The sequence below is a fragment of the Rattus norvegicus genome, chromosome 9 (genome assembly GCF_036323735.1).
Source record: "Rattus norvegicus strain BN/NHsdMcwi chromosome 9, GRCr8, whole genome shotgun sequence".
NCBI classification, from domain to species: domain Eukaryota; kingdom Metazoa; phylum Chordata; class Mammalia; order Rodentia; family Muridae; genus Rattus; species Rattus norvegicus.
In genome coordinates, this window is record NC_086027.1 from 23,051,580 (window position 1) to 23,075,240 (window position 23,661).

The 23,661-nt window shown below is 42.6% G+C and overlaps 2 protein-coding genes across 3 annotated transcripts in view; both read left to right on the forward strand.

The window, feature by feature from the left end:
• Spats1 (spermatogenesis associated, serine-rich 1) overlaps window positions 1-8,155 on the forward strand; it is a 35,606-nt gene extending 27,451 nt beyond the window's left edge. For both annotated transcript variants that reach the window (XM_063266860.1, NM_181376.3), the window contains exon 8: window positions 7,814-8,155. In XM_063266860.1, coding sequence (XP_063122930.1) covers window positions 7,814-7,851 — 38 coding nt within the window. In that variant the 3' untranslated portion in view covers window positions 7,852-8,155. The remainder of the gene's footprint in view (window positions 1-7,813) is intronic.
• A 2,662-nt stretch (window positions 8,156-10,817) lies between these two features.
• Window positions 10,818-23,661, forward strand: part of Cdc5l (cell division cycle 5-like) — a 38,505-nt gene continuing 25,661 nt past the window's right edge. The window contains exons 1-6 of the mRNA NM_053527.2: window positions 10,818-10,967; window positions 13,333-13,436; window positions 15,174-15,335; window positions 15,898-16,025; window positions 17,244-17,343; window positions 21,465-21,683. Of these exons, the coding sequence (NP_445979.1) occupies window positions 10,923-10,967; window positions 13,333-13,436; window positions 15,174-15,335; window positions 15,898-16,025; window positions 17,244-17,343; window positions 21,465-21,683 (758 nt within the window). The 5' untranslated portion in view covers window positions 10,818-10,922. The remainder of the gene's footprint in view (window positions 10,968-13,332; window positions 13,437-15,173; window positions 15,336-15,897; window positions 16,026-17,243; window positions 17,344-21,464; window positions 21,684-23,661) is intronic.

The window sequence follows — 23,661 nt, forward strand, 5'->3', positions numbered from 1 at the left end:
TAGCAGTGAGTTGTGGGTTGGAGAGGTAGGCAGCCAGTACAAGCACTGGTAGAGCTAGAGGATCCAGGTTCGGCTCCCAGCACCTACATGGTGGCTCACAACTGCATGTCACTTCAGTTCAAGGGATCTGAAGCTGTCACCTGGCCTACTTAGATTCTGCACAAATGTGCAGACATATATGCAGGCAAAACACCCATACACATTAAAGAAAAACAAAATCTTTGAAGAAAAGAGAGAAGTGGATTCTCTTCCGACTGTGGAAGCGGGAGCCTGAGGATAAGTTGTTCCCAGGGTTGGGTCCTTGAAGGTTCAGGGGAGGAGTACCGTCTAGCACAGCAGTTCTCGACTTGTGGGTCACAACCCCTTTAGGGTTGTTAAATGACCCTTTCACAGGGGTCACCTATGACCATTGGAAAACACAAATATTTATATTATAGTTTCATTAACAGCAAAATTACAGTTACAAAGTAGCAATGAAATAATTATATGGTTGGGGTCACAACCTGAGGAAATGTATTAAAGGGTTGCAGCATTAGAAGGCTGAGAACCACAGCCTAGAATTTGCTGGCAAAACTAGGTGCTCCTTGTCTGCAAACCATCACCCCTACTGTGCCTCATTCTGCACATACCATTCACACTGCATATCCATTGTCACTTCACTTTGTCATTTAAAGCAATATATGAATGCTATCTTTTATAAATATTTGTTTTATAAGATTGCTTTCAGACTATTAGCTGTTTCCATCAAATGATTATAACTTATGTACAAGCACTCATGCATGACTCTTGGGTCAGGAACATGGAAGAGAAGATAACTCAAGATTATAGCTGTGTATGTGCCTAATCTGGAAAAGCTGATCATATGAGCTGGGCTGGGCATGGTGGTACACACTTTTGATCCCACACTTGTGAGACAGAGGGAGGGGGATTTCTGTGAGTTGGAGGCCAGTATGGTCTACATAGCAAGTTCTAGGACAGCCAGGACTAGAAAGACCCAGTCTCAACAATAACAACCCCAACAACCCCCAAGCAAACAAAAAAACTAACAAAACAATCCCAAAAGTTGATCACATGGGAAGTCCAAGGCAAGTAAAGTTGATTTTAATATTGTTCTCTTATAGGCAGATTAAACAAACAGGCAAAGTACATACATAGTACATGGCAGTCTTAAGTGACCTCAAGGTGTATTATTAACTCAGACTGTGCTAGCAAAAATTCCAGTCTCTTAGGATGTAAGATATTTTTATCACAATGCATTGCCACAGTTCCTCCTTTTTGTTTTATTAAAAAAACCATGTGGGTGGAGGGGGTCACTGGTGAAGAACTAAGAACTGATCAAGCATGGTACTGTAGGGATAGCCTGAATGCACCACTTCATTCTAGGTGATCCTTCTGAAAAGTTGGCAAAGGCATAACAGGACTTGAGAAGGAAAACAGAATGCATTACCTGTAGAAGATCACACTTAAGATTTATTCCCTGTACTAACTTAAAGAATGAATTCATCTTCTCCAACCTTCCCCTCCCAAGAAGATTCACTGGAATGACTTACAGGCTGCAGTCCAGCTGATCCAACAATGGCTAGCCATGACCAGAAAGTCCGAGAATCTAGTAGTTGTTCTGTCCCACAAGGCTGCATGTTGCAGCTGGTCTTCAGTATATGCTCCAATCCAGACATAGGCTCTAAAGCCAGTGAAGGAATGGATGTGCTAGCAAGGTGAGGGCAAATAGACAAAGAGCAAAAGCTTCCTTCTTCTACGCCCTTACATAGATGTCCAGTTGAAGGTATGTCCCGGATTAAAGGGATTTGAGTCTTACTACCTCAAGATCTGAATTAAATGCCCATGTCTTCCTACCTTAAGATTCGGATAAAAGATGTGTGCCTTCTACCTCAAAGGTCTAGACTAGAAGTAGATTCACCCACTTCAAATGAAGCAGATAAACACTCACAGACGTGGTCTCCATTCCTGGACTGCAGTCCACTGCAGAGATAGTCAAGCTGACAGCCGAGAATAGCCATCGCAGCCTCTTTTCAACTTGACACACAATCACAGCTTAAGTCATAATTAATCTCCAAATGAAAACAATTATCAGGTCATGATAATGCCTAAACATAACCATCCCATGTACAATCACAGATGCATTATCTATTTAACCAGGTCATAATTATGCCTAACATGATATAACCCATACAACAGTTGTACAACTGCTAACAAATTATAAATTTAGAATAGGTGGCAATGTTTTTTAGGGGACATCCTTTTAGTATCTCAAACTTAAATATGATAATTGATATTCTTTTAATTGATGTTACAACATAGGATTAAAAATCGAAGGAAAACACAAATCTGAACAAATGCATTCTTGAGAAAATACAACAGGTGTTGTCATGTCAACTATAATCCTCATTTTTTTTGCAACTAGTCATGTGGCCTTAGCTGGTATTTGTAACTACCTTCTTCTTCTTCTACCCATTCTGCATTTCCTCCACCCGGCAGGTACTTCGGCAGGTTTTGGCTCTTTTCCTGGAGAAGTGACCCATACCTTCATTCCTGAAGGCTCATGCCCTTTGTCATCCTGTCTGGATTAGGTTGTTATAGTTTCCCATTGACTTTAATTACATGTTAAGATAGTCCTAAGAGATACCCTAAAAAATCTTCTACGCTCCAGACATAATCTTTCTTACCTCTGTGTGAAGAAGCAATCCAACTTCCCCATGGTAATCTGGTTCCCTCCTAACACTGTTATTCTTTCCTTAGCCTGTAGGTTTAAGGACATTAGAAGCCCAAAGATGCCAGGGGAAAGTCTTTGCTTCTAGTCCAATGGAATTTTTGTTGTAGTTTCTAGCAGGAACACTTCTCTCTCTGGATCCAAAGAACCTAGGGTGTAGGAACAGAAATCACTTTTTCCCCCTAGTGTGTTATTAGGGCTGTTAGTGATTCCCCTTTTCAGGCCTTGATTCCTGGACCCATGGATCCTGGCTATGGGAGAAATTGTACCTTACATTGGATGTTGACTCAAAGCATATACTGTCTTCTGAAGAACCTTGCCTCAACCCTCCAGACTGCTGCTACCTAACTGACGCTGTAACTGTGTCTTTAAAAGGCCATTTCATATTTCTATCAGACCAGCTGCTTCAGGATGGTGGGGAACACGGTAAGACCAGTGCATTCTATGATCGTGGGTCCACTGTCACACTTCTCTGGCTGTGAAGTGAGTACCTTGGTTAGAAGCAATACTTTGTGGAATACTATGATGATGGATAAGGCACTCTGTAAGTTCATAAATTGTGGTTTTGGCAGAAGCATTATGTGCAAGAAATGCAAGTCTCTAACCAGAATAAGTATCTACTTCAGTAAAGGCAAAGCACTGTTCTTTCCACGGAGGAAGTCGTCCAATGTAGTCCGCCTCTCACCAGGTTGCTAGATGATCACCTCAGGGAATGGTGTTTATCTGGGTCTCAATGTTAGCTGATTTGGCATTCAGAAGCAGCTGTAGCCAGATCAATCTTGGTTAGTGAAAGTCCATATTGTTGAGTCCACCCATAATCCCCATCTATGTCGCCATGGCCACTTTGTTCATGTGGACATCGGGCAATGACAGGAATAGCTAAGGGAAAGAAGCTGAGTGTGCACAGAATAGGGCATCCCATCTTGATTACTGAACTCCTTGGCTGAAGTCACCTTTTGATGAGCATTACATGGGACACAAATATCTTCACATCCTTTGCACATTTGCCAAGGTCTATTCACATACTTCTTCCCCAGATGCTTTTCTCACCAATTTTCCAATCATAATCTTTCTATGTCCATGACCATCCAGCCAATCCATTTAACAGCATACAAAGCAGTGAACAATCGTTCATTTGGCCAAGTTCGGCCCACTGTGAAGATTTCCTTTTGTCAGCATCTTTCAGAGTTGTACTAAAAAGGGTTTGTAATGCTGCAGCTGTCCACTTCTGGGTGGTGCCTGTATAAAGTGCACAACCATCAGTAAACCAGGCCCTAGTTGTCTCTTCCTCAGTAAGCTGATTGTAGGAACACCCCATGAGGCTATAGGCACATGCTTGGCAGCAAGACTGAACTGTAACAAGAGCAGAAACCACAAGCATTTGGGCAACTTCTGCATATGACTTGCTTGTGCCATCAGGACCTGCTCAGGTGCAATCATGTATATACCACTTCCATTTTCGGAAAAATATTTATTTAATGTATATAAGTATACTGCTATCTGCAGACACAGCAGAAGAGGGCATCGGATCTCACTGCAGTTAGTTGTGAGCCACCATGTGGTTGCTGGGAATTGAACTCAGGACCTCTGGAAGAGTAGCCAATGCTCTTAACCACAGAGCCATCTTTCCAGCCCTATACCACTTCCATTTGATAATGGATTGCTACTGTGTATGTCCTACTTCATGATTTGGTGGGTCCAATAATACTCAGCTCATGATAGGCAGCTCAGGTCACATGGTAACTTGGTGGCTCACTGTCAAATGTTCAGTTTTCATTGAGGTCCAATAGCAAGTCAAGAATTATCTTTTAAAGGGAGAACAGTTGTCTGCAGATGATGGTAGGATCCCAAAGGTCTCTTCTGTGATCCACCTTAGGTATGTCAAAGCTCCAAACAGCATCCTTGTCTGTCACTGACACTTCAAGTACCATTGGGTCTGCTGGATCATATGCTCCAAGTGGTAGAGCAGCCTGCACAGTAGCCTGGATCTGTTGAGACTTCCTGTCCCAGGCTCTACACAAAGCTAACAGCTTTCCTAGTCTCTTAGTGTATGGCCTGGAGTAACACACCCATGTGAAAATTGTAACGCTTCCAGAATCCAAATAGGCCCACTAGCGTTACGCTTCTTTCTTAGGGGGAGGGGGAGGACAGCAATTATTTATTCTTTACCTTCCAAGGGATATCTCTGCATTCTCCACACCACTGGACTCCTAAGGATTTCACTGAGGTCCTTGAATTCTGGTTGGACTTATTTCCTATCCTCTGATACATATATGGGTTACCAATGAGTCAAAAGTGGTTGCTACCTCCTTGGTCCTCACTTGGTCCAGTCAGTATGTCATTTATATAGTACAGCAATGTGATATTTTGTGGAAGAGACAGAAAATCAAGATCCTTTCTAACTAAGTTATAACACAGAGCAGGAAAGTCTATATATCCTTGAGGTAAAACTGTAAAGGTATACTGCTGGCTTTGCCATCTGAAAGAGAATTGCATCTGGTGATCCTTATGAACAGATTCTAAGAAAAAGGCATTTGCTTGATCAGTAGCTGAATACTATGTACCAGAAGATATGTTAATTTGCTCCAGTAAGGACACTACATCTGGTACAGAAGCTGCAACTGGAGTTAAGACTTGATTGAGTTTTTGATAGTCAACTGTCATTTAACTGGCCAGATAGCAGAGTTAAAGGGAGATGTAGTAGAAACCACCACCCTTGCATCTTTGAAGAATTTGGTGGTGGCACGAATTTCTGCAGTTCCACCAGGTATGTGATACTGTTTTTGATTCACTATTTTCTTTGGCAAAGGTAACTCTAAAGGCTTCCACTTAGCCTTTCCAACTATAATAGCCCCCACTCCACAGGTCAGAGAATCAATGTGAGGATCCTGCCAACTTCTAAATATATCTATCCCAATTATACACTCTGGGACTGGGCAAATAATCACAGGAACAGTTCAGGGACCTACTATGAGTCAGCCAAAGCTCCATTAATCACCTAGCCTCCATAAGCCCCTACTTATGTTTCTTGGGATTTCTCAGAATCAGTGTCAATTCAGAACTAGTATCTAATAGACAGACCCTGGAAAGTCTGTTTCCTTTCCCCCAGTGTAAAAGCCCTTGTAAAAGGCTATATGTCCTTCTAGGGAAGGACTCTAGAACAGTAAAACTTTAAGGTGATTTATCAAGGTCTTTCCTCAGGGCACCTATCATTCCTTCATTCAATGGGGTCTGGGTCTGCAAACTGGCTCAAGTCTGGAAATTGATTCACTGGCAGTGACTGCCTTTTTGCCATGATCCAACATAGCCTTTCTTTTATTTGTTTGTGAATTGTTCTGTTTACGCGGATCAGATATTCAGTAGGCTTCCTATCTATTTCATGCCTGGAAACACCATGACTGATGAGCCAGTAGCAAAGGTCAGAATGCGTCATGCCATTATGAACATTGTGTTATCTGTGCTGCCTGTACAATAGTTATGATCATCTTGTCTCTGGTGATTCAATGCTACCACCTGGTTGCTGCTACCCCAGGGCCCAATTAGGTCCATTGCATTTAATTCATCCAATTGAGCAGCAGCGTCTCCAACCCTAAGGTTTGGCACAAGCAAAAGGGAGAGAACAAAACTCTTCAAATGTGCTGGTGCCCCTCTCACCAGTTTGCGTCTTATAGGATTCGTGAAGGGCATATCTTCTGGGTCTTTCCATTGTGGAGGATTAGGATAGTGTATCCACTCTAGCATTGCAATTTCCCTGAGCCTTAAAATCCCTTCATCAACACTAAGCCAAGGGATATCAGGCATCTCCAACTCCTTTTCAGTAGGCCATCTTTTAATAAATGCTTCAGCCAGCCATTCAAACAAAGTTCTGACACCTTGTTGAACTGTGCGAGCTTCCATATTAAACCTAGAATCTCTACTCAGAGGGCCCATGTCAATAAACTCAGCCTGATCTAGTTTTATGTTCCTTCCACCATTATCCCACACCCTTAAAATCCATTCCCATACATATTCCCCAGACTTCTGCTTGAATGACTTAGCAAACTCATTAAGCTCCTTAGTAGTATAGTACACTTCCTCATGGACCACACTTTCTACCACCCTTCTAGGAACCTGCTTTGCCTTAAGTCTTGTTATAGGTCTAGAGGCAACTATTTTGGGGCTCTGAGGGACATCAGTATTATCTTGTCTGGCATTTCTTTGAGAGCTAATCACTGCTGGTTTAATAGACAACGAAGGATTAAGTTCCTCAGTGAAAGGTACAAATGGCAGTATTTCAAGGGGTGGGGCTGAGGGTACCATTTCCTCAGATGAGGTAAACCCTTGAGAATCTGAGAATTCTAAGTTCTCAGCTTCAACAGGGTCCTCCCACACATCCCCATCCCAAGTTATAGGATCCCATTCTTTACCAATTAATGCCCTTACTTTACCTGCTGACACTCTCTGAGGCTGGGACTTGAATTTTCCCTGTAATTCAGCTAACCTTATAATGAGAGCTTTAGTTTGATTTTCCATAACTCGAGCTTTGTGGCTGCTGGAGATAAGATTCTCTTCCAGGGCACACTTGGAAACCTTTAGATTGTTTATGAGCATCTGAAGGTGGTCAATTTTATCATTAAGTTCTTTGTTGTCCTTTACCATGTTCTGAAGTTGGTTAATTTTAATCTGGAGCTCATTCCTATCCTTTATCAGTTTATCAAGAGATATTAAAAGCAACCAACCAGCAGCAGTATTTCCCTTATTTTCCCCCAACCTGTCAAAAGTTTCATATACAAGGTCACCTAATCCATCAGTGCTCACAATTGGTAAGTTGGGATAATCAAAGTCATTTATCTCTCTAAGTTTGTAGTATAGTTCACACCAAGGGCTTTCGGTACTCTCTGAGCTCCCAGGAGAGGGGGTGACTAGAGTGGCTTCAGTAGCTGAAGGCGCTGGTGAATTGAAATACCTATTCCAGATACTTAGAAGATTCATCCTTATACTTCTTTCTCTAGAACCACTTCTGGTACCAAAATTAGGGTATTAGTCGGGTTCTCTACAGTCACAGAACTTATGGAATGAATCTCTCTCTCCTTCCCCCCCGTCCAGCTAATCGAACAATAACTACCTGTGATCAGAAAGTCTAGAAATCTAGTAGTTGTTCAGTCCCACAAGGCTGCATGTTTCATCTGGTCTTCAGTATATGCTGCAATCCAGAAGTGGGCTCTAAAGTCAGAAGGAATGGATGTGCTAGCAAGGTGAAGGCAAACAAAGAACAAAAGCTTCCTTCTTCTTATATAGACGGCCAGCTGAAGGTGTGGCTCATATTAAAGGTATGTTTTTCCTGACTCAAGATTTGGATCAAAGACTGTCTTCCACCTCAAGATTCAAATGAAAGGTCTGTCTTCCCACCTCAAGATTCGGATTAAAGTTGTGTCTTCCTACCTCAAAGGTCTGGACCAGTGGATTCATCCACTTTAAGCAAACAATGTCATACAGGTGTGTTCTCCATTTCTGGGTTGTAGTTGACTCCAGATATAGTCAAGTTGACAATGAAGAATAGCAATCACAGTCCTGAAAACTACAGAAGGGAGTTATCAAACATCATTTTCAAGTGTTTATTTTGAATAGGATAACTGTGGCAGCTGTGATAGCTACAAAAATCATTCCAATGAATCCTTTTGTATGTGTTTGTCCTGGAGCATAACCAACTTGGTTTAAAGCAGATCCCCTATGCCACAGATCAGTCAAATATACAGGAAACCAGGCATGAACTTTTAGTCTAATAATTAAAACAGGAGATAAAATCAGTGCAACAAGAGAAAGTGTGGTGAATGGGTGATAATTTGAGGACACTGATCGCTGGCTGGAGAGTTATCTTCATACTAGTTTGGTCTCACCTTAACTCCATCACATCTGTGAAGACTCTACAATATTTCCAAATGAGTTCACATGTCTAGGTACCAAGGGTTAGGATGTGAATATATCTAGTTGTGGAGATACATTTCAACTCAAAACAGGGAAAAAGAGATTTCCTCATCTTACAAGTTCTTATTGGCTTTCATTTTGGTAAAGTGGAGGTTGGGAAATGTGGGGTCGTTTGTTTGTTTGAAATAATCATGAAGCATGTATTTACGGAGTTTCCCATGTGACTGATTTTCTGAGGGACACTTGGGAAAATGTACGTTGGGTAAGTGAGGAAGATGTGGAACCTATCTTTTTGTTTCTGGATGTGGGGCTCTGATCTCAGAGGTTCCAGACTTCCATCTATTGCATGCTGAGGGTACACCATCTATGCTCAAAGGTGTTGAAGGACAGTTGTCAGGGCTGCTGTGCAGAGGGGCCTGCATGGCACTTGGAGGACTAATTCACATAATAAAAGGGGCAATGTTGGTCCATCTGACTAAAATCCACACCACAGACATGGTAGATCTCAATAGGTTGCTGAAGTGTGTTCTGTTCTCCAAATACCAATCCTTTGTAACAATTTTCTAACAGGTGACATTAACATGTCTTAAGGAAGAGACACCCTTTTAAAGTTAGCATAAATATGACCGAAAGTCTAGGGGCAGTCCTGAGTGGAAGAAGCCATTGCCATAAACCTTTGGAATAGCCTATGTGAAAGGGCTCTGGGAGAGGACTGGTTCAACTGTGGATTTATTTAAAGCCTTTTATGTATGCAAGTACACTGTTGCTCCGTTCAGATCCTTGGATCCAGAACATTCCCAGGTCATAGCTACTTCCATATTCCCCTTTGGATTGGAGTTAGCTTTCCATTATTTTAATCAAGAGTCCTGATAAACCCACAGTTGCAGCTGGAGAGATGGCTCAGTGGTTAAGTGCACTGACTGCTCTTCCAGAGGTCCTGAGTTCAATTCCCAGTAACCACATGGTGGCTCACAACCATCTGTAATGAGATCTGATGCCCTCTTCTGGTGTGTCTGAAGACAGTGACAGTATACTTATATAGAATAAATAAACCTTTAAAAAAAAAGTGAAGTGAGATTGTAGGTCACTAAACCCAAGTGTTTTTCATAATACTACATCACCTCCCTCCTCTCTACTGAAAGCCGTGATATTTTGGTGCAATTTCCTATTTCAAGAGAAAAATAATAACAAAAATCGAATCGGAAAATTCGTCATGTCTTCGAGAAGAGGCAAAGAGAAGCACAGACAATGGCAATGAACCACTGCAGAGCCGCTATGCATGGAATAAAATCTTTCCCTAGGGACCTGGGGTGGCACCAAGTAATTGCTCTGGAATAGTGAATAGTCTGCGTGGGAGAGAGGGAGAGGAGATAGCGGAGAGTTTGACAGGTTCCACCTCACCGAGTGTTTATGAAGTCGCAGCTGTCCTCCGATTTTATGAACAAGAGTTCGCCCTTAGTTCCACTCTTCAGATGACGCCGCCGCAGGATCCCAGGGGCAAGTCTCCCTCAACCCGCCGAGTTTGTTCCACAGAGACCCACCAGTGAGGTATGAGTGAAACCCGCGAGCGCGACACTTTGAGGGCTCCTAGGGCGCACCTTCGTGAACTCCTCGGGGGCTGAGGTGAAGTTTGCGCGGCTCTTCTAGGAAGGATAAAGAACACTTCGGGAGAGCAGTCGCGTCTCTCAGGGTACAGTTAGGACCTTGAATCTGTTCAGCATCCTCGGCACTTGGCACTGCGGGTTGTAGTTCCCAGAAGAGAACAGACTCACCCTATTGCATCTCCCTGAGGCCTCCGCGAAGTTCTTGTCGCTTAGATGCCAGCGGGGCGCTCCGTTAAATAAACTAACAAAGCTCCCATCCGATCTAGCGTGGTGCGGAACGCCACACCCCTGACTTCCCTACCCCCCTCCCCCTGTACCGCCCCCCCGTGACTTCGGGACCAATCCCTTCACGCGTTGCCGGCCAAGTTCCACCTCTGGCATCTCGCGAGAGTTTTGTTTTCCTCCAACCTGTCTGGGACCTGCGCGCGACGTCGGGCGCTTTGGCCTCTACGGTTTGATAATTTTCCGTCAGTGTTAAGGTTCCAAAATAGGCCGCGTCTTTCGCCTTCGGCCTCTAAGATCTCGCGAGATTTACCGGGGGCTGCTCACGCCGCGCCTGCGCAGATCTCATCAAAGCAGAAGGTCGCTCTTGGAGGAAGTGGCCTCTTTGCGTCCCGTGACCGAAGCGCCGTTACTACTTTCTCGAAGCTCCACTCGGCCGCTTGCCGGGACACTCCGCCGCCAAGATGCCCCGGATTATGATCAAAGGGGGCGTGTGGAGGAATACGGAGGTGAGGCAGCTTTTCCCGCCGTCCGCAGCCCTCCGCCGGGTCCGGTAGCGAGTGCGCACGCGCGGACAGCTCCGGGAGCCTTGGCTGTCCCGCGGGGGTCTGCGTGGGGGGCCGCGACTCTGCGGACCCGGGAGACCCTTGCCATGCGTGGGTGCGGATGCGGGTCACCTGGCTCAACCTCGGGAACGAGGTCACGACTTGTCGGTCGGCGCTCCCCGCCTGGCATCTGCTAGGCCCTTGAACACTTATTTGTTCAGTTAGGGACGCGCCCCCTCCTCTCCCCTGCAACCCTGTGGCGGCTCCGACGGGACCCCCGCGGAAGCCTAGTTTTTCTCCAGCTCCTTCCTTTGTCAGTTCTAGCAGAGCGAAGCGCTGTGACCGCAACTTTGTTTTTCAGTGACTTACTTAGCGGGGGCAGGCGGCGCGTTTACGTCTGCACCTCTCTGCTTATCTGGTCCCCGGGCATAGTCTGTCCGTTCTGCAGATTCCCAAGGTCCTTTCTCTTACCTTCCAGTCACGCCACCCTTGCTGGGATAGAAGCCAGTATAGGGTGGTGTTTGCTTCCAGAAATGTAGTAGATAATGTCACGGTGAGCGGAACGGGAGAAGAAAGGAAATAAAAGAAATGAAATGAACGTGTATTTAATCGGATGCGCTGAATGTAGGAGTACCTTTACGTCTCGTACCTTCTTGAGATAGCTTCTTATTGCTTGGCATCTTTCTGAGTCTCCTCCAAACTTAGCTGAGAACACTTCTTGGAGTCCTTGCCCATAAGCCGTCCCGTTGAGAGTTGGTTGTTTAGTGGGTTTGTGGCACCTATTTTTCATTCGCTACAGCTCATTTTGTTGTCGCAGGCACTTCTGTGTGGTTCTGGCGGAGTTTAACTTCTCAGAGCCTCAGTTTACTCATTTTTATAAGACACATAATAGTGTTTGAGCTCTTGAAATGAGTTGGCAGTTTGGAATATTTCAAACACAGCTGGGCACATTAGTAGGCTTTCAGTAAAGTTGAATTGCTGTTGTCCTCATCAGACAGCAGTGCAGAAGGACCAGGCTTTGGTCTGCTAGTATGAAGCAGGCTGCTTGGTGGTGTTTGGGAATGAATCTTGTAGGATAGGGACCTGCCACATGTATTTGGTTGAAGATGTGCTGAAAAACTTTACAAATGGAGGTACTAAAAAGGGTCTTGCATGCACCCAGGCTATTTAAACTTGGAAGAGGTGATTTCTGAGGAAGAAGTAGAATCACAAAAATTTAAGTTACAGCAGTGGTCAAAACCCTGCAGAGGGGTGTGTGTGTGTGTTTGAGATAGGGTCTCATGTAGCTCAGATTGGCTTTGAGCTTCTTATGTAGATGAGAGTGACTGGTAATTTGTGACCCTCCTGCCTCTACCTCTCCAGGGCTGGGATTACAGGTGTGTACTGCCATGCAAAGTCTTATGGGAATCTAACCCAGGACTTCATGTATACTAGGTGGGGACTCTACCAATTAGTAATGGGAGAGAAGATGGAGTGGAGGGGCTTAAGTATAAGGCAGGCAATGCAAGTTCATTGTGGAAAAAGCCTAAAAGTAAAGTGCTCAAGAAAGATCTACGACTTTCATGTTTGTGAGTTTGCTTGGCAGGTTGTCTGGGGATTGGGTTATGCTATGGGTACCCCGGTGAAGTAGTTTTTGGAGATTGGAGTAGATGGTGCTGACTGATGAGGTAGAGGGAAATGTGGATCCTGAGCTGTTGTGGTTAGTAGGATGATGGAGAGGAAATGTGTTGAACCAGAGTCTCAAGTTGCTTCTTTGATTCTCTTTCCTGGAGTATATAATGAGACCTGGTTCAAGGTAGATATTCAGGAAGCTTTGCTTTTTTTGTTTTTGTTTTTGTTGCAGTTGTTATTTTTGTTTTGAGTAAATATAAATATGAACTCTATCTTTGAAGAGAATGGCAGGTACATATGGGTGAATAATTTTGTCTGTCATAAAGTAGTGTTTTCAGCATTGACTTTTCCCACCTCCAGTTTGTTGAGGGGCAGGTAAGATGTCCTTTCTCTCTTTTTTTTTAAAGATATATTTTACTTTAAAAATTATGTGTCTGTGCATGAGTACAGGTGCCTTCAGTGGCTAGAGACTTTGAATCCCCTTGTAGCTGGAGTTATAGGCAGGATGCCTGATAAGGGTGCTGGGAATTGAACTCACATTTTCTGCAAAGAGCAGTACATGTTCTTAACCACTGAATAATAAAGTTTCCATGCCTTTTTTATTTTTTTAACGATCGTGTGCCTCTCTCTACAGGACCTCTGCGGGGACTAACTTAAGTTTTGTCTTTTCTCATTTAGAGGCTTGTGACTGAATGCATTCTCTTTGGTAACTCTCTAGGATGAAATTCTTAAAGCAGCGGTAATGAAATATGGGAAAAACCAGTGGTCTAGGATTGCCTCATTGCTGCATAGGAAATCGGCAAAGCAGTGCAAAGCCAGATGGTATGTATGTACCAGTCAGTCCAGGGGAAAGCAGTGTGATCCGGATCCCCACTGTGATGAGGGAGCTGGCTCTTTGACCCCCTCTATTCCCCTAAAGCATGAACTGTGATATGGAGGGAAGTATGGAAAGAGGGGCCTTTAGATGTACTTACCACTTGCTTCCTGTGTCTTGAGCAAACCATTTTTCCTCCTCTTTACCCTGCCTGTTTTCTCACAACTTAGCACTAATTGATCAGTTGTGAATCCTTGTCCAAGTGAGTTAATGTATTTATTTGAGAGTGCCTTGTGAGACACAATACAAAATCTTAGGTAGCTGGGCCTCAGTTCATTGAATAAGTTGTGGTCTAAAAGTTTATAAATTGGTTATTTTAGGACTTACTTTCCCAAAGAAATAAATGCTAAACAGTGCTTTTTTTTTTTTTTTAAAGGCCAGGTCACAGTGGTTAGCTTCCTTTTAATAGGGCAGCAATATTGCATATTTGCTATACTAAAATGCAACATTCTACTTATGTGTTACCTTGTTAAGTCACAGAGTGGTGGTCATGAGCAGTGTCCTGGACTTGGATGAACCATCTCGGCTGCAGCCCATATGCTATGAGGAGCAGGATTTGGATTGTGTGAAGTGACCCAGATTCTGATGGTGGGAAGGGTCAGATGCAGAGCAGAAGGAAGGGGGCTCTCAGGCTGCAGTAGTTTGATTCACTTTCTCTTAGTGACTGTAAGCCTTAAGCTTCAGCCTAGCTGGAGCACCAGTGGCAGTGAGGACTTAGACATGTGGACAGGTTCTCACCCAGCTAACCACCTCATGGACAAGGCAGACTGAGACGTTAGAAGACGGACAGTGTCTTCTACTTTAAACTTAAAAGTACAGCACATGGAAGCACACAGCTCTGGAACATTAAACAGTGGGTTTAAGTGGACGTTTAGAGAAGTAAGTGAAGATGCTGTGGGACTCAAACATAAGGATGTACAGTGAAATTGTAATATAAATAATACAAGGTGCTATTTTTTCCAGGTACTTTTAGCAGTTCAGAAAATCTAAGAACAAGTGCTGGGTATGGTGATGCACATCTGTAATCCCATCATGGAATGCAGAGGCAGGCAGATGTCTGAATGCTAGGCCAGCCTGGTCTACAGATGGAGTTCTAGGACAGACAATGGTACACAGAGAAACCCTATCTCAAAAAACCAGAAAACCCAAAACAAAACAACACAATTACCACAAAAAACAAACCAAATAGACATAAAACAAAAGACGGTTAAACAAATAAAAATAAGTACTAGTTAAAAAAAAAAGAAGTTCCATGATTGCATCTTGGACTTTAGTTTGTTAGAGTTTTAAGTCTCACTAGTCTTTTTTTTTTTTTTTTTTTAAAGATTTATTCATTTATTATATATGAGTACACTGTAGCTGTTTTCAGATACACCAGAAGAGGGCATCAGATCTCTTTACAGATGGTTGTGAGCCACCATGTGGTTGCTGGGAATTGAACTCAGGACCTCTGGAAGAGTAGTCGGGTGCTCTTAACCACTGAGCCATCTCTCCAGCCCAAGTCTCACTAGTCTCACTAGTCTTATATACTGAACATACATTGTAATGTGAAGAGGGGCAGATGAGTTAGTTCAGCTTCACAGTGAGTTCTCTTGTCAGCATAGTGTTAGTGATTGAAGGATGAGAGCATGTGGTCTTAGAGTCGGTACATGGAGTACTAATGTTTGATATGTTGTCTTTAACAGGTACGAATGGCTGGACCCAAGTATTAAGAAAACTGAATGGTCCAGAGAAGAGGAAGAAAAGCTCTTGCACTTGGCCAAGCTGATGCCAACGCAGTGGAGGACCATTGCTCCAATCATAGGAAGGACAGCAGCCCAGTGCTTGGAGCACTATGAATTCCTCCTGTGAGTGGGCCTCAGAGTGTCCTGAAGGCTGTGTTATGTTAACCTGCTGAACAAGCTTAGAGCATTTCCAGCTTAGTTGTGCCTGTGACTAAAGCCAGAGAAACCAAAGTCACTGAATTCTGTATTCCAGATGTCGAATGGTTGAGCAAAATGATGTTTTCCGCCTCTCCTGTAGAAGGGTAGTTTACAAAATGTGCTAGTCACACTCAGGAAAGTGTGAGTGTGAGTGTGAGTGGGTGCATGAGGCCCCATCACCAACGCAGCGCTGCTGAGAGCTTATTAGGACTTTGTCGTTCTGTTCCAGGAGTGTATTTGTCTGGATGTTCTGTATTTGTGAGGAATGGCTGCTTGTTTCCTCATGAGTGGAAATACTGAAATTAGAGAATTGTAATGTCCCTTTTATTCTCATGAAGCAGTTGTAAAGATGCTGTTTTCCATAACACTCATCTGTTGGTTATTTTGGGAAAGAAAGGAGTGCCAGAGCCAGAACCTTGGTAATTCTCATACTAAATGGGGTGATGCTGTGACTGACTCATCTGGGGTTTGTTTTTTTCCCTCCAAGGGACAAAACTGCCCAAAGGGACAATGAAGAGGAAACAACAGATGACCCCCGAAAACTTAAGCCTGGAGAGATAGATCCAAATCCAGAAACCAAACCAGCCCGGCCTGATCCAATTGACATGGATGAGGGTGAGTGGATGCTGGGAAGAATTTCTGCTCACAACATGTGACTCAGGCCTTCCTCACACTCTTCTTAGTTTCTCCTGAACTCCTGATGTTTAGAATCCCAGTTCTGTCAGTGGTTATTCTAGGTATCTCCCCAAATGTGTCTGGTTTTTTGATGATACCCTTTATTTTCTCTTTCTTCATTTCATTTAATGAATTGATCAGTGTAGTAGTCAGATGTGCCAGAAGTGGGTGATGAGGCTCGCAGGATCCTGTCTCTCGTTCCTTTTCTAGAAGGAGAGACAACAAGCTAGCATATTGGACTTTGCTGTTTTTTTGACTTTAGGGTGATTTACTCTCTAGGAAAGGACTGGTCTTCAAGAGCTATGCTGGAGACTGACAGTGATTCTGTAACACATCGAGTCAAGAGTCCGGGATTGGCCTTTGGGTCCATCTCTGCTATTTACTAGCTGTTTGACCTTAGCTAAGTCATGTAGGCTCTTTGAACTTGAGAATAATACCTCCTTTACCTTTTTTTGGGTACGTGGTAGTTTAAAGATGAAAAGATTTAAAACCTGAATGCAGTGGCTCCCAAGAGTGACGAGTATGTGACTATGAGGCTGTTACATCCTTTCCACTTGGGGAACTTTTAAAGCTGTAGGCACCAGGTCCTCCCCTGAGGAAACTGAGTTGGTAATTCTTACTGAGGGAAGAGAGAGGACTATGATCTGAGTGGAGTCTTAAGTCTTGTCCATCATTATGAGACTGCTTTTGTTGTTTTGTTGGGGAGAGCTGTAGAAAATGTCTTGGAGAAAAAACAATTCTGAGGGGAAAAATGTCTGAAGGTTATCAGTTCCCCATGATTAGTTGCTGCATTATTTCTCTGCTGGTGAAGTGTCATTTTGTTGGTGTTACGGATGCTATTGTAGTAGAGCTTTCTGTGAGCAAATACTTGATCCTTGCTTGATATACTTCATTTTTCTTAGCTCTTAGCATCTCTGAAGTAGACATTCTTATTCTGATTTTAATGGGAAACATTTTCACAGAGGTAAATATGGCACGAGGCCTACATAACGAGCAAGTTAATGATGGGATGATTTGTAACCTTTCTCTGACTTGACAAGTTTTCTGTGCCCTGTACCAGTAGTGAGTATATTTATGCTTTTGTCATTGTAAGCACTGGGATATGCCTGACTGCTGTTGTTGGAGAGGAACTTATTTTTCTTGTCTTTATTTTCGCAGATGAACTTGAGATGCTTTCTGAGGCTCGAGCCCGTTTGGCCAATACTCAAGGAAAGAAGGCTAAGAGGAAAGCAAGAGAAAAGCAGTTGGAAGAAGCAAGGCATGTTTTCTTTTCATTCTATGTACAGTAATTGGTTATGCGTCCTTAGGTTCAGGCAACTGTATGGTTATCTGCTCTAGTTGGTAACTAGTCTGAACTGATCAATTCCCATTTTGCTGTTACTCCTTAGTGCCTTTATTGTTCTGGAACATCTGGAACAAACAAAAACAACTTCTGTATTTTCTCCCTAACCATTTCAGAATAGTTATAGGAAAAATACACTTAAAAAGTTTACAAAGCATGGCAGAAATTACGGGCAAATACTTGACCCAGCATGCTGTGTTTGATCTCTTGTAGCATTGTGGCTTCAGGTGGCTTTCACATGATTGTCAGTTTCCAGCTCCTCATCCTCTTGGTCAGTGTTGGGCAGGACTCCCAGCTGATCCTAGAGGGACTTAAAGTTAATGAGCCTTGAGCCAAAGTCTAGGCTGTCGGAGAAATCGTCACTTAAAAAGCGAGCGAACTGTATTAGGCATTGTTCTTTGCTTAGGCCTTCCCCCACCTTCTCCTTGCTTCCTTTTGGTTGAATTTATATCATTCTGATGCCCAGAAGCTAAGATAAAGTTGGTAAAGATACCATCTGAACTGTGTGGCAGTTGGTGGGATTCAGGTATTGATAAACTCCCTACCCCACAGTCTACCTAGAGCCTTTTTTGGCTCCTGTGCTGTCTAGAACTTGCTTTTTGACCTAGTGGGTAGCTAGCACTGTGTTGGTATTCCCAGTGCTGGATCCTGGGATGGAGGATGCTTTTGGCATAGTAGCTGGCCATTCATTAGTGTAGGAGTAGTCAGAGTGATACACATAGAGAACTATCCTATCTAAGAGAAGGTGCTATGTTTTCTTCATATCCAGCTACTTTTCTGTTCTGTATACTCTTGAGGGTTAAGTAATGTTTTAGGACGTGACTGATACACTAGCATATGCTTTAGTTAGAGTCACTTAGCATGAAGAAGGGAGTGTTCTCTAATGTGTTAGTCTTGGTTCCTCTTATTTTAAAGAATGAAATTTACTTTTGGAACACATCCTTCAAGACTTCTCTTTCATTGTAGATGTTTGTTTATGTGTCTGTAAACTCGTTACCATAGAGACCTAATTGGATCACTCTGTAGTCACATCTTACACAGTTATTTGTTAATCTTTCTGAGGTTCCCTTGTAACTGACTGATTTCTTCACAAGTCTCTTTTTTTTCCTTGAAAATTGCATGTTTTGTATATGGTAACATAATAGTTGTGGGTACTGTATCCCTGTCCTCATCTAGTTTAATTGTTTGTTTTGATCTTACTACTTTAGTGAAGTTTGTTCTATTGCTGTCCTCTGATGATGTTGCTCAGAGAGTAGGAGTCTTGGATACCACAGTCATTGTGGGATGGCATGGTTGGGGCAGGGTTCTTGTTGATATCTTTTTCCTGATTGTATCCAGTTGTTTGTTGTAGTGATTTCAGCAGTGTTCTGGGGTTATAAATTGCTGTGTAGTCAGATTTGATCCAGTTTGAGTTCCTTTGAAGAGATGGTTCTGAGATTGGCTTTTGAGATTTACTCTGATTCCAGGAGACTTACTCTGACCCAGTCTTTTGGTCTCTGTCAAGCTAGTCGGCTCACAGACTGCCTTGTTTCCACCGAACCTCTTCTCTTTTCCCACTTGCTGTTGACCACAACTTTGATTGCTTTTGAAAGTGCCCTTTGGCTGGATTGAGCTCCTGTTGTTGATGGGAGTCAGGGCTTTTAGGTCTTGCTTTTTTTCTCTAGGGGTCCTTGACTGCATTTCTGATAGACACTCTTGGTTAAAGAGCCCAGGGTGCTGGGGAGCAGGTGTGGTGGGCAGTCTTCAAATCTCTCCCAAGGTAGAGCCTTCAATCCAGAAGCTGGGGCAGAAAGAGCTTTCAGGACTTCATTCCCAGTGTCAGTATGCCCAGGGGAGAACCACTGTTTGGGTGGAAGAAGGGAGCCTGTGTAGCTGGGTGTCTGGTGGCAGGGTAAGAAGTACTGATGTCTGGCTCCCCTGGACTGAAAGCCTCTGACTGCTAGCTGGCAGGGAGAGGGAGCTCGTGTTCTTGGCTGTACTTGTGTGGAGTTTCCTCTAGGAGCTGGTAGGTAGAAGGGAGAGGGTCCTGCAGCTGTTATCTGCTTGTCTTTCTTACCGAGGTTAGCTAGATTTTCTTGAATTTTTATACGTTCGCCACGCCCTTCCTTTTTCATGTTTTCTGGGGACTGTTTCTTGTTTCTTGAACTTTCATACTGGCTGTCACTCTCGTGTATACTGGTATGTGATTTGTTTTTCTGTCTTTAATACTGTGAATAACTTTTCTCATTAACTCACTAAAATTAAAGCATCATTAGTAAATACAAAGCAGAAATGGAATTAAATGGACTTTTACCCTCTGCTGATTGTCACAGTTAAATACTGACTCTGGCTGAGATGTGCACATAACGTTCATGTACTTGTCTATCTGTTGAGTAACATTGACTCCGCTCTACCTTAGGCCTTTGTCTGTGTAAGAGCGGATTTCTAGTTTTCCTCAGGATTGTGTAGAAGTTGCATATTTCAGAAGTTACATAGAGCCTGTACAATACCTTGTTTTATATCTTTTGTAAATTCATTCAGTAAATTCTTATTGGTGAATTAGATTGTGACCAGTGTTCAGCAAAACAGTCTGATTAAATTCTTGTTTATGTTGGATTATTTATTTATTTTTAGTTGAATTCAGAGAAATGAATTGGTGGCTTTGATATGAATTGGTAGGTTTTTAGTGTGTGTTCCTAAGTTTGTTTTGAGAAAGTCATCCAGTTGGTTTTTCCATTACCTTTGCTGGAGATGGTCTGCTTCTATACCTTCTTTTGAGATGGGTAGTTTTGGCTCTGGCCTCAAACTCTCAGAGATCCAGTTTCCTCCTGTTGTGTCCCATGCGCTGGGATCAAAGGTATGCACCTCTATGCTCAGCCTTATTTTTTACACTTTTGCCATTAAAATAAAGTTCAAAATGATAGTAACTAGATATTTGGAAATAGTGCATGCTAATTTGTGATTGCTAGTTAAGTAAAACTTGCATTATTTCTGTTTACTCTTTTCTTTTTCTATCCACATTAGAGTTTTAAATTCTACTTAGAGGGCTGGAGAGATGGCTTAGTGGTTAAGTGCTCCTGAAGAGACCATAGTTATGTTCTAGCTCATAACCACCTATGACTTCAGCGCCAAGAATGCCAGTGCTCTTTCCTGATCGCCTTAGGCACTGTATGCATGTGGAGTTCACTCACATAGACATACATAAACATAAATAAAGAGCTTACATAAACTTTAAAAAATAGTATTTTATTATTTCTTTGACAATTTCATATATATTTTGATCATACCTCTGACTCCTCTCAGGTCCACTTGGTACATAAAATGTATTTAACCTTTTTTGATTAGTATCAAATATGTTTTTATTTTGTTTTATACTTTTTTGCTGCAATTTATGCTGCAAAAAATTTAAATCTCAACATTCTTTTTTTTTTTTTTTTTTGCTACTTATTAGTAACTATATTCTAATATTGTTTGTTTGTTTGTAAGATGGGGTTTCTCTGTGTAGCCCTGGCTGTCCTGGAACTCACTTAGTAGACCAGGCTGGCCTTGAACTCCTGAGTGCTGTGATTAAAGTCTACACCATCACTTCCTGGCTAGTGACTATACTTTATTTTTAAAAAAAATTTTATTGATGCTTTGTAAGTTTACATCATGCACCCCAATCCCACTCATCTCCCGGTCCCTTTATATCCACCTTCCACCCTTGCAACTGCCCCCAAAACAAAAACAAAAGCCTCCCCAAACCAAAACCACCACCACCACCACCAACAACAAAAGAAACCCATCTTGTTGTGGAAACTGTAACCTCTCACTGTGCCCCACAGGTCTATTCTTACTTAGAGAGAAAAGGCACACATTTACTTACACTTTCTCTACTTTCCCTTTTGCTTTACTGTATTTTAAAATCAGAATTGGAATTTGACAAACCGGGTGGGGTAAGAGCTTGAGTAAATACTTCTTTTCCAGATAACCAGATAGTTTTCTTAGTGATGTTAGATTAACCTGTCTCTGCCTGGCAGTGTTAATTTTCAAGGTGACTTTGTATTCTTTTTCTCCAGGCGCCTTGCTGCCCTCCAGAAAAGACGGGAACTTCGAGCAGCTGGCATAGAGATTCAGAAGAAAAGGAAAAAGAAGAGAGGAGTTGATTATAATGCTGAAATCCCATTTGAAAAAAAGCCTGCTCTTGGTTTTTATGATACTTCTGAGGAGAATTACCAGGCCCTTGATGCTGATTTCAGGAAATTACGACAGCAGGATCTTGACGGGGAGCTAAGATCGTGAGTCCCTCTGAGTTTGGAAATAGGTGCAGTAGGACTCTGGCAAGCCTTGACTATGTGCCAGCTTCTTAGGGTTTAGGGTGATGGAGCCTCTTTATGCTTTGACGAGTTTAATGAGGTTACCTCCGTGAGAAAGTCAATGAACCTGGGCAGTATTGTTATTAGTATACTAGAAGCATTTTATCTACTTAGTGTGTAAGTGTGTAAGTATTTTGTGTGTACTTGTGTGGCATGTATGTTACAGCACCCATATGGATGTGAGACAACAGGTGGTTTCTCTCCTACCATGCAGGTTTGGGAGTCGGGTGCCTTTACCTGCTAAGCATCTCACTGACCTGATGTGTGCTCCTTACTTAGTGCTTGTGTTTCGTAGGCTGTTTACTCGCTGACGACAGCTTTCCTTTTTTGAGCCTGTTTGAGTGTTTTGCCTGTATGTATGCGTACCTCATATGTGCCTGATACTCACGGAGGGCAGAAAGAAGACATTGAATTCCCTGAACTAGAGTTACAGATGGTTATGAGCTACTGTATGGGTACTGGAAATCAAACTTCTGGAAGAGCAGCCACCCAGTTACTAATCACTGAGCCATCTTAGTAGTCCAGTTGCTATTACTAATGACATATTTTTTGTTTGTTTGTTTATATATTACTTTTTTTTTTTTTTTTTTAAGACAGCATCTCATTATGTAGCTCTAGTTGTCCTGGAACTCACTATGTAGATCAGGCTGTTCTCAAACTTACAGAGATCCACTTGCCTCTGCTTTCCTAGTGTTGGATTAAACACCACTATATTTAACTTACTATTTTTTTTTTAACCAATGACATCTTTATATTTTTGTACAATTTGTAAATAGTTAGATCTTTTGCTGATGACTTGAAGAAATCTTACCAAAATCAATTCTGGCTTATTTTATCATTTGCTTGTATGTGTTCCCTATGGTGTATTTATATTGGTGGGTGTATGTGAGTGTGTGCTTGTGTATTTGGAGAAGAGAGATCAACTCTGAGTGCTGTTCCCTGGGAGCTGTTCATCTTGTATTCTCCCCACTACCACTCCATGTTAGGCAAGAGCTCTGCCATTTCTCCCCACTTTGTTGAGATGAAGTTTTTCATTGGCCTGGAGCTCACCAGTTTTGGTGTACGAGCTCCAAGAGTTTGCCTGATTCCATTTTTCTAGCTCTAGAGTTGGAGTGTGTGTTTTCCCCTTGGGTACTGTGGAGGTCACAGCCAAGACACCCTGATGGAGTTGGTTCTCTTTCCACCTCTGTTTCAGAGTTCTGGAAGTCAGTTCCTGTCACTGAGCTTATGTAGCAAATGCCTTTGTGTGTTGAGCCATCTCATTGGCTTAACCTGTTTATTTATTTACAAAAAGGTTTATTTATTCTACATATGTGAACACATTGTCACTCTCTTCAGACACACCAGAAGAGGGCATCGGATCCCATTACAGATGGTTGTGAGCCACCATGTGGTTGCTGGGAATTGAACTCAGGACCTTTGGAAGAGCTGTCAGTGCTCTTAACTGCTGAGCTATCTCTCCAGCCCCAAGACATTTTTAAAGTGAAAAATATTTGCCTTTTATTTCTTACAAAGAAAAGAAAAAAGTGTTTGCTGTATTCTTAAATCTTTATATTTGATATAGATAGGTAGATGTTTCTGTTGTTTAAATTATCTCTCTGCTCATTTTAGAGATGTCTAGGAGTTCCGTGAGTCTACTGATAGGAATTTTTACTTAGTTATCAAGCACTATGCAACAGAATTTTCTTGAGTGTTTAGGCGTTTGTTTAGGTAGGCTCTTCAAATAGATTAAATAAGAAAGCTAGGTGTTTGGAAGGGGTAGACCTGTCTGTGGTAGGGAAGGAAACAGATCTTTAACATACTGCCTGAGGCTGGTTTAAGCGTCTTAACAACCTTTGGTGTCGTTATGATGAACATACCCTTTTTCCTTACTTTTTTTACTTTCTTGGGCAGCAAGATG